This window comes from Salvia miltiorrhiza, chromosome 1, assembly GCF_028751815.1.
Source record: "Salvia miltiorrhiza cultivar Shanhuang (shh) chromosome 1, IMPLAD_Smil_shh, whole genome shotgun sequence".
Taxonomy (NCBI): domain Eukaryota; kingdom Viridiplantae; phylum Streptophyta; class Magnoliopsida; order Lamiales; family Lamiaceae; genus Salvia; species Salvia miltiorrhiza.
In genome coordinates this window covers 29,686,865-29,698,537 of record NC_080387.1, presented here as the reverse complement: position 1 = coordinate 29,698,537, position 11,673 = coordinate 29,686,865, and the positions used below count along the sequence as shown (strand labels likewise).

General features: G+C 37.0%; 1 protein-coding gene across 1 annotated transcript; it reads left to right on the top strand.

Annotated features, from left to right (window-relative positions):
* The first annotated feature begins 3,582 nt into the window (after window positions 1–3,582).
* LOC131018918 (uncharacterized) lies at window positions 3,583–6,761 on the top strand. The gene is made up of 5 exons (XM_057947608.1): window positions 3,583–3,967; window positions 4,438–5,377; window positions 5,509–5,604; window positions 5,943–6,079; window positions 6,251–6,761. Exons 1-5 carry the CDS (start codon window positions 3,753–3,755, stop codon window positions 6,408–6,410), a joined length of 1,548 nt encoding a protein of 515 aa, XP_057803591.1. The 5' UTR covers window positions 3,583–3,752; the 3' UTR covers window positions 6,411–6,761.
* Window positions 6,762–11,673: the final 4,912 nt, after the last annotated feature.

The following is an 11,673-nucleotide window of genomic DNA, read 5'->3' as shown; positions in this document are numbered from 1 at the left end:
AAATATTTTTCAATATTTTCTCATCTTTTCATCTCTAGTAAACCTATGATAAAAATAGAAGAAAAATATAATATTTTCTCATTTTTTCTTATCTATTATTTTCCAATAAAAATTTTACAATCAAAATAAACGCTCCCTAATATAAAAATGGTCTTTAATTTAAAACTTTTCATGAAGTTATAAATATATATAGCTAAATCTATAGGCATCCAAAAGCAATAATATTCAAATGCTGATTTTGCATCACATAAAGCAATTAATCTGCAAGGTCAGGCAGCTCATATCAGATATTAATTGATGCCCATTGAAAAATTTAACACTTAAAAAAAGTGTAGGCCCTATCACTTTTAATCAATTTACACTTTCTCCTTAATTCTCGCGCCGAAAAGTTTTGAGCCACTTATAGTGGGATGGAGGGAGTACTTTCATTTTGTCGTTTGCTCGACTCTTATTAAAACTATAATTAAATTTATTTTTAGCAAAATTACTTCATTTTGTTGTTAAATTAGACAAAAATCCCACATAATAAGCGAATTAAAGGATTTCATATGTGAGCCACTCACATGCTGAGTTGTAACCTCCAGTTTTTACTCTTATTATAACATTTTATCTCATGCTTTTATATATATGACGATCTTGCAGTTGTGACCTTTCAAATTCAACCATTTTTCTCATTTAGGAGAAAATAAACAACCATTAAATTATATCTTCACTCCAAATTGAAAGCAAAAATCATGAGAAAGCAACGGCCATGTTCCAAATGTGGATTTGCATGTGAGTTCCCTTCATTTTTTTCAATTTTTTTCATTCAGGAATATTTAATTAGCTATTACTGGTAATCGTTTATAAATCTTAAGACAAATTCATCTTTTTTTAGTAAGTGAAACTATTCAAGATCTGTTTACATATCATCTATATTTCAATTTGAAAATTTCACTCTGCAAAAAAAATGAAAGAAATTTTGCTTCATGGTCATTTTAAAAAATGTTTATCATGGTTCTGAATTTCGGTACATTTTATTATGCATGTGTGATTTTTAGTAATTAATTATATAGCATCAATTTAATCTGCTGTACGAATCATCTAATAATTAAATATGTTTTCCATTCAAATTTAAACTTAATTGATTTCAAGATATAATTCGAGCTAGAATTAGTATATATGCTGCAGATGATTGATTATTTTTCGATGAATTCAAGGATGATTACTGACGGTTGATGATGAAATAGGGTCGTCGACGTGGCGGGATCTGAGCCCTTCAAAACTGATAATTTGCAAGTCATGCAGATCAAAGGTTGATTTAGATGAAAATTGTCGTGAGCAATCAGTGAATGAGGAGGCAAAAAGTAATCCATTTATGGGAAGTTCATCTTCAAGCTCAATTGCGCATGAAACTGTGCCATTTTCAGTTAGTCAAATTGGGATGATTTTTGGAAATTTGACCTTTGAGCCAACTTTAGCTATCCCAGTAATTAGTCGTGGTAAATCGGTAGAGCCACAGGTAAAATCGGAAGTTGTTACTGTTGGTGATGATTGTGCAACTCAAGTTGGAGATCATTTTTACTGTGGGGACAGCTTCAAACCCTCAATTAATTCCACCACCATCCAGATAAAGCAAGAAGCTGGTGGTAAAAGTTTCTTTCTTTTTTTCTTTCTTTCTTTCTTTATGTATAATTTGAATTTATTAATTACGCTTTCATTTTTCGAGGTTATGTTTTATGAATTAATGTGTGATTCTAAAAATGAGGTAAAATTTGACGTGTGTTTGTTGTGTAGATGGAACGCGAGTCATTATAATTTCAAGTTTTATAAAAAGAGAGTGTTGGTGATAGATGTACAAAATAATGTATCATATATATGTATATATATAGTAGTTCTATACAAGTAAGATTTTTAAAACTCATTTATTAATATACTCCTATTTAACCCTTTTGATTAAGTCTAACATTAATTTAATATTGTCAAAGAATAAATATGAGCATTTTACGAATTTAATTTGCTTGTTAATTTTATGTTATAAATGATTTTCTTAATCACTATCCATATTTCAATCAGCCTAGTGCGTATATATGAGCAAAACGTGCATATTCTTATGCAACAAATGGCAGTATTAACTAGTGGTAAGAGGGAGTATTCGGTCCCTCTTTTAATTTTCCAGTTTTAGTAATCATGCAGCTGTAGAAAATATAGAATACGTTTACTTTTTGTCGAGAAAATATAGCTAGTGCTTCATAATAATGGTCCAATAATAGAATAGGAGATGCATGCAGAGAGCGAGGAGAGAGAAGCAGAAGATATATGGGACAGCAACAAAGTTCAAAAGAAGAAGAGATCAAAGCTGCCTCAGTACACTCTCTCACCACTTGCCAGATTCATCAACCAGCTCCAACAAGCCTCGTGCTACCGCCGTCGCCGTCGCCGCCTCACACCACCCAAGTACGATGATGTCTTAATCTATGAAAGATCATGTCATCTGTACGTACCAGAAAACGAGATAGGCCTTGGAGCTGAGTTACTGTCACCGCCACTTTACGATTCATCCCTACAAACGCCGTCGTTTCTCATCATCAAAGAGGACCCTTCTTCTGCTTAATTTTTCAACCTCAGGCGTAGTTTCATCGATGCATATATCAACTTCAAATTGTGTTTTTTTTTCCTAATTTTATGTCTGCTTGTAAACGTTATCGCTCACAAAATAAAATTTATGGGATGAGAATAAAACGATTTTTGCACTTGTGTCACAAAATGTTACTGTATTACATGCTACTCTTGCTAGCTTTAATTAATTTATATACTAGTTATTAACTCACAAAAAATAAATTATAGACTAGCTAGCTATAGTATAACGTCACATTACGAGCCTTTATTTTTATTTGATTTTTTTGGAGGAGCGGCGTCGATAATTCTCGACCGGTGGAATCAATAAGTTGTAATGGTAGCAAGGACGAAGACACAAAAAATATAGATCAGTTAATTATAATTAATTGTTATATGTCTCTAAGGGGACACCAAGTGGTGCGAATTTTTGTCTATAAATAATGAGATCTAAGGATCAAACCTCACCGCTCCCCCTTCCCTCAAAGTAAAAAAAATAAAAATAATTGTAACATATTATTGTCTAAACAGATAAAGAGAATCGAACCAAAACTAACAAATTTTTTATTTTGGTTACAATATTACATTGCGATCGATGCCACATGTCTAAATCTGTAGTCGATGCGTATTAAGCAAAACCTAGCACAAATTATAATTATAAAATTTCTACAATTGTTTAGACATCTATTTTAAATTATAGATATGGTCTTATAAATCTCACCGCTTTTCAAGAGACGGAATTTCATTATGTAAATAGTTAGGTTTAGAGTTTAAATCTACTGTTTTTCATTGAATTCAAATCTACCCTTTTTCATTACTCAATTTTTTTTATTTAAAAAAAAAACTATAATATCGTTTTAATAAACTTCAAAATTAACATTTTTTTAAGGAGAAAATCAACATTAACATTAGGTTCACTTCAAAAAAACATTAGCATTAGGTCTTCCATATCTTTCACAAAACCTTCCTGTCCAAACCGAACGAAGATCCTCACGTGCGTAGCATGCGCGTGGCACGCACGCCTACACTGATACTGAAGTCTTACTTGCTGCATCACCACTCCACCTAGCCACCAAATTCTCCCCGCCGATCTCTCCCCATCTCCCCTCTTTCTCTCTCTACAATCCCCGGGTATTCCTCCCCTGTATCTCTCCCCCATGGGCCTCGCCAGCAGCCCTTCGGATCAATGCTGCGCCGCCATTCTCAAATCTTTCGTATTCTTTGTACTAATATCAGCCGTTGGATTCACTGAAGCCTCGATTCACATCTACCACCGAGATCCATTCCGAGAAGTCGGCACCGCTTATCTCCTCTCCGGCGGCAGCGAAGGCATCGCCGCCTCCGCCGCCCAGCACGCCCGCTCTTACATCCGGTAATCTTTACTCGAATCCCCAATCAGATCTATGCCATTTGTCGGCATTCAATCTATGACGTTGTAGTGTTGAAGAACGAAAACGAAAATTGGAGTTGTTGTATCTTTATCATTGGTACTGTTTATACGTGATGCATTGGGGCAATGTGTGTGAGAATTGAGTTATGTTGCTGAGCTACAATCGGTAGGAGAATGGCTTGATTTTGTTTCAATCGTATGTCATGTGTGCTTATGTTGATCGTATATGCATGAGTGATAGTTCATTCGTTTAGCAAACTTGCCAAGTGTATATCAATACGTCTGCATCTTTGATTCGCTTAATTTAGGTCTTTTCCTTTTAAACTCATTCAATTTTTAGGTGGAGGAATTGCTAATGCTTCAGTTATCTTCTAATTCTAACCAGATCTTTGTGGTGATACTGATACACGCAATGTTACTCTGTTCTAATTGAAATTTGAATATAAACTTAGATTCGAGAACATAACTTTCTGGAGGAGTAAAGAAGCTGCTGAGCATCGCCCAGCTCTGGCCTACAATGGTGGGTTGGTTCAGGTTGTTATTTTTGAGGCAGCTGATCGCGATAATATTGGCGGATCTCCTTATGGTGGGCAGAGATCGATCTGTTGTACCCCGGATCTTGCCAAATTGGAAGGGTGCAAACAAGGAGAAGTAATAAGAACACCGTCAGCAGCTGATAGGAACTGGCCGGTTGTTATCAGTGTGTATTTTAGAGGAAACATGTTATCCGCACATATGAAAAAGAACAAAGAAGTCAACATAAAGAGCACCGGAATGTACAACTTATTCTTCATAACGTGTGATCCAAAGCTTAAAGGACTGAGGGTAACAGGAAGGACAGTGTGGAGAAACCCTACCGGCTTTTTACCTGGTAGGATGGCCCCTCTGATGAAGTTCTATGTATTTATGTCTCTTGCTTATGTGATACTTTGTGGCATCTGGGTTTTCCAGTATGTTAGACATTGGAACGACGTTTTACTGCTGCAACACTGCATCACTTCTGTTATTGCTCTTGGGTTGTTGGAGATGACATTCTGGTATTTTGACTATGCATACTTCAATAGCTCTGGAACGAGGCCGGCTGGAATCACAACCTGGGTTGTGACAATTGGAGCAATAAGGAGAACTATTTCACGCATTCTTATTCTTTCTGTTGCTATGGGCTATGGTGTTGTGCGTCCAACCCTTGGCGGTCTAACAACAAAGGTGCTTCTAGTTGGACTCACCTACTTCTTGGCATCAGAAATGCTTAACGTTGCAGAGTATGTGGGAAGCATAAATGACATAGCAGGACGAGTTAGAGTGTTTTTTGTCCTTCCAGTTGCATTTTTGGATGCATTTTTGATTTCGTGGATTTTCACTTCTCTTTCAAAAACATTAGAGCAACTACAGGTATACATCCCTATTGATTGAACTTTTTTGTTACTCCCACTCTGTGATTGAGTTGTGCCTTTTCCTTGAGTTTTATCCATGCCTGTTAGCTTATACCATGTGCTGACTATGGCTCTGTTCTCCTTTGTCAGGCTAAAAGAAGTTCTATTAAATTGGAGATATACAGAAAATTCTCGAACGCTCTAGCAGTTACTGTTATTGCTTCAGTCGTGTGGATAGGATATGAGGTACATGCCTTCACCTTTGGCTCTTGCCATCCTTTTTTTTTCTCTGTGGGAATGCAAAATAAATGAGTTTGAGAATGGACACCCCTTAAATAATGTTAAAACACAGTTTAACCATTGGATGCTGTGAACTTAGTTGAACTCATCTCTGAAACTCTGAGTATTTCTTTGTGAGACATAACTTATACAACCAGCTTACTCCCAGTATCTGTACAGCCTGTGTAGAAGATTTTTCAGAAGGTGGAAAATATCATAGATGATGCTCTGTGATTAGTTATGTTTTAAAGACATTGTATTATATAAGAACACTTTGTCACGTATGAGCTATCTGATTCCTGCAGATTTATTTCAAAGCAACAGATCCCTTCAATGAAAGGTGGCAGAATGCTTGGATTGTCACAGCTTTCTGGGATATTCTTGCATTTGCCTTGCTCTGTGTAATCTGCTATCTTTGGGCTCCATCGCAGAGTTGCCAAAGGTATTTGTTACAATTTTAGCTGAATGAACACCATTCCCTTTAGGTGAATCCTGTAATGGAATACTGTCCAATTCATGAATATGTACAAAAAGATATCGAGCACAATCTTTGTTAGGCTTTCTCCAGCTTACTCTCCTTCAATTTTGCATCATCTTTTCATAACTGTGTCAGGTATGCATACATGGACAATAACGAAGGAGACACAGACGAAGAAGAAACAGAATCGTTATGTAAAGAAACACCTAAAGGCAGTATCAGTTTAGTGAAGCAAGACAGCAAGGATGACGAAACTTCTGATCAAGAAGAGGCTGAAGAAGGTAAGACGGAATAGTTGCTATGTGAATGATGATGAACAATGGCTGCAGTACTAAGAGAGAACAAACTGATTTGGATGTTCATGTAGACTTATAATGATAAGCATATTCAATATTATTTTGTCAAAGTGTATAGGCCAAAAGTGAAGCATTGATCCATTGCAGAAATTCACTTATTTCTATGAGTGTATTGTATCGATATTGTTTATGGGATTCAGGTTTTCTGAGACAATTGCTAGTCAGTCAGGTGTTACGAGCTCCTTTTTGTAGTATTGTTGTGTAGTATAATGACACTAACAAACCATGGAATTTCTCTACATTTGTACCTGTTACCTGTATGTAGAAGTGATGTCTTTTTCTTTTTTGTAGTTGATGAAAGTGAATATTAACAATACATTTAACAATGCATCTCTGTCGGCTTGATTTATTTTCTTTCCAGTTTATTTATTTTCCATTGCTTAAACCAAACCAATCTTTATTTGTTTTTCAGTTACGGAAAGACATTTTAGGGTAGTAATTAATCATAATCAATCTCTGTAGAATATGACCTTGCTTGCTATTATACGCAATTGCACCTGTGCACTTGCGGTGTGTTAAGAAATTAGCGAACAAGTTGACCACGATTACACTCTCTAATGTTGATCTTAGTATTGAAGCAGTGATCTCGGTGAATTGATGAATTAGTTACTATAATGTGTGGAGGTGAATATTCTGGCTTGTCCCTTACAAACTGCTTGGGGAATATATGTGGTGCAATTGCTTTTGCAGATTATGCGCTGCAAAAATTAATTTCATATAGCATTCAGCGCTGTCTGTTGATGCGGGGAAAATCGAGATTAGACTAGAGGATTTGAGCGCTGACGGGCTCACCGCTGTAAAAGAGGCTTCTCATGAGGTTGGCGAGGATGCGAACCAGGTTTGAACAAGTTAACAGGGACAATCCTACACACTATTTCAATTGTTTTCATGTTCGGTGAATTAGTTATAACCTATGGGTAAGATGAATATTCACAGTGTGTTTGTGTTTTTAGGCTAACGAGTTTTGTTGAGTGATTCCTAATTTATTTGAGTGATCTATTGATTGGATGTGCTAATAACTTATTTTTTGTACCTGTTTCGATTCCCCTTCTTTTGATGTTGGAATGGACTATAAGTGGTGGTAAGAACGTGGGAAACTTAGGGCCAGTTTGATAGCCTAGTTAAAGCTATATTAGCTCATTAACTGGTGTTATATTTGTGTTTGATATCCCAAGCAACGGACCATGAGAAGCCCGAGTTAGATGACCGGCCCAGGCCTAAAACACTGTTTCATCCTCGATCTGTAATTGAGGGAGACCCTCGGTTAGGGAAGCATGAGAGCACAATAGATCTGGTTTAAAATTTTATCACAAATTTGCCCCTCAAATCAAATTGAAGTCACTTGAGCATTAGTCATGGTTGAGCTCTTCAAGCTGGTTCCTCTTCCTCTAAGTACTTATGTGCTTGAAGATGCTCTCGGCATGTCCTCTGCATATGTATCATCACCTGACAAGGTAACTCCTTTTCAACCTAAGGTGGTTAACATTCGCTTGAAACTTTACTAGCTCTTTCGCCAGCGGCGATTATGGTACAAAAAGGGCGGATGTTGATCTTAGGTGAGGAAGGTCGGAATCGAAGAGAACGGGGGGCTAGGACCCGATTTGGTGGTTCACTGAAATTGAGAGAGGGGTTCAGAGGAAGAGAATGAGAGGAGGTGGAGTAAGGCAGCGGCACTCGCCGGTCTTCCAGAGACGGCGGTGGTTGTGTCGGCAGTTTTAGAGGAAGAGCTAGGGTTCAATTTCTGTGAATGTTCAGTAGAGATAGAGAGAGATGGAGTGGAGAGAAGAGAATGTGAGAGAGAAGGGCGACGCTTCGCCGAATGAGGAGCATCGATGGCGAGATTTGGGGAAGAGAGCTGTGTCGACAAAAGGAGTTGAATTCATCAATGGCGAGATTTGGGCCAGAGAAGTTAACACTGCAAGTTCTTGCAAGATTTATGGTGGAATTCATCAATGGTGAGATTTAAGCCAGAGAAGGGAACACTGCAAGTTCTTGTGAGATTTGTGGTGGAATTCTTCAATGGTGAGATTTAAGACAGAGAAGGGAACACTGCAAGTTCTTGTGAGATTTGCAGTGTGACACGTCGCTAATTCTTGAACACGTTTTTGAGGAAAAAATAACTCTGTAAACACTGGATATTTTGGTCATTTCATGCTTTTAAATTGATATTAGTTGTGGTCTTGTGGATATCAAACACTAGATTTCAATTTACACACTTTTGTAGAGGTTCTGCCAAATGCACAATCTACATAATGTAGCTAGCCCAATCCAAGTTACGTTTTATTGAGTTTGTGTAAATGGGCTTATCTCAACTAAGTTTTCAAATACAGCCTTAGTTGCATATGTTTGTTGGGGGGCTTAATCAAAATTTGCTATTTGATAAAATGATTTTCTTGCTCTCGAGTATGACTTCCTGACCAAATAATATGTTGAGAAATGAGTTCTCTTGTCGGTGAAAGTAAGGTCTATGCCTTTTCTATTAATGGGTTTACAGCCCTGTCTTAAAGAGCTCTCATATTTTTACTAATATTTGTGCTTAAGAGTTCTTGTAGCACAAGGTAAGTAAACTTGAGGAAAGATTAGAATAGATATGGTAAAAAACTTAATATGAAAAGGGTAACCCACTAATAAGTACGGGTGTCCACGGGCCGAAAATCGCTGGTTCTGGGCCTGAATCAGTGGTTTCGGTTCACCGGAATGGTGAACCGTAACCGGCCCATGTCTTCTTCCAGGTGGGTCGGTTTTCAACCCTGAACCAGCGGTTTCGGGTCAAGCCGAAAACCAGCGGTTCAAGGGTCGAACCGACGATTTTTTTATTTTTTTACGTATTGTGTATATTTTTTCTTATTAAATTACATTATTTAATACATTACATGTATCAAAATTGTTGAAAAAACTATAAAAGAAATAAAGTTATAACATATTAACACCCAAAATGTAATAAAATTCGCATTTTTATTAAATTTAAAGTAAAAAAATTATAATTTACATATACAAATAAATAACTAATGTAAAAATTGAATGTAGAAAAAATAAAAAAGAACTAAAAAATCGAAAAATCGCCAATTTTGGACGATTAATCGGCGGTTTCCGGCCCGACGATTAACCGTCGGTTCACGGTTCTAAAAAATTAGGCCCGTAACTGGCCCGTCTCTTCTGCCGGTTCTGGTTCCGATTCAGGCTTGTGGTCAACGGTCCAGGCCAAAACCGCCGGGCCCAGTTCGAATTGGACATCCCTGCTAATAAGTGGTAATTCAGGTACTTCGCTGAACTATATCAATGGAAATAACATGATTGGGATATGTTATACTTTATCACTTGGGCAAAATTATGATCTTTGATGGGATTTATGAAATTATAATGTTGTCTTGGAAGTTGCACACCTTCTGCATATGTGTTTAGATTTAAAGTATGAATTTACTAGTATGCGAAGTTGTACACCTTCTGCATATGTGCTGGGATTTGAAACACAATTTGAATTATCTTATATTGTGATCATAGCTATGCCAGCTCTGCTACAACCATCACAAGTATTAACACCAACCACACACATACACATAACATGTTTATTCAGATCATGCACATGTTACCAGGAGGGAAAGTAGGGTATATACCCCTATTTGCATTCATTTGAAAAAAATTCAGAGCAGGGATGGTTTACAGTGCCGACTTGAAGAAATAATTAAACTTGCTTCGGCAGACGTCTAAGCCGCCTTGTGCAAAAACCTGCTTCGGTAGGGTCTAAGCCGCTCTGCAGATGCAAACCTGCTTCGACAGAGGTCTAAGCCGCTCTGCGGATGCAAACCTGTTTCAGCACAGGTCTCAGCCTTATTAAGGATATCTAAGCCGCTTTCAGCGCGGAATCTCTTCTAAGCGACGACTTCTAAGCCACTTCTTCCTGAACATTCGCTTCTTAGTGACGGTTATCTTAAGCCGCTTCTCAGTGTGCAACTCTCTAAATCACCCAACAGTGACAATTATGTGTTGTCTTCTCACGCACCCAATAATATAGTATATCGTTCAGACTTGACAAATATTTATGACGGGCCTTCTCATGTTATCAAAGTATTATGTCTCTCAGCCTTGCAAGATTACATATTATTTCAGTATCTTCTTGCGATGGTCTTCTTATTCGCCAACACAAAATATTTATATTGTTCATCTTTGCAAGATATTTAAAATGAGATATTCTCAAGCACTGGCCTTCTAATGCACTCAAAGAAATGAAAGTTGATCATTTTTTACAATATTCAAGAATCAAAAGGGAAATCAAGTCTGCGACCACGACTCTAAAATCAAGGAAAAATTCTTATCTTTGTTTATTGGCAACGCTGAAAATTCTTACGTGTTGACAATTTGCAGTGCTGGAATATTCCGTCTTTATTGTTTTGCAAAGTTGACATTTTTTTTTTATCTCTGACGAGTTACATGGTTGCAAGGTGGAAGTATTTTGCATTTGTTATGTTACAGACTAAAAACTTTTCGTCTTAAATGAGTTGTAGGGCTGAGAAATCTTGTTTGTTGCCAATTTGGAATAACAACACAGCGCTAGCTCTAGCCATAACTTCGTCGATTGAACACGAAGAGGACATAGTTCAACCAGACCAGCGGAGAGTAGTTGATGAGGACTAAAATATGCACCAGCGCTGTGCAATAACAGGGCTAGAATATTTCTCCCGATTATTATTATTAGTGCCATTATTACTGTTGTTTTGAATATTTGGTGCAGCGCTGACTTGACAGATCTGACTTTATCAATCTGAAATTATCTTAGCAGCTTAACCCGATTCTCGCCTTGGCATCTCAATTTTGTCTTAACCCTGACATTTCGGCTGTGTCGAACACCAGCGCTGACAATTCATTCCAAGACAAAGACTAATGTAATAAAGACTTAGGCCCAACTACGTGAATTAATAGGCTTTAGGGTCAAATGGGCCAAATTTCCTTTGATGCTTATAAATAGAAGTTTTATTATTAGTTTAGGGGATTCCTCATTCATTTTGGACTCACCATGTAAAATGTAACTCTCAAACAAAATATATTGAAAAATTTCAAAAATCTCATGTGAATGTAGATCTCATAATCAAAGCACATAAATCTTATGTTCTTATCGTTTTCCTTTCATTCGTTGATTCTTGTTTCATCATAAACGTTTCACAACAAGTGATTATATGAACAAATCTTTTGATCTAATTACTTGTG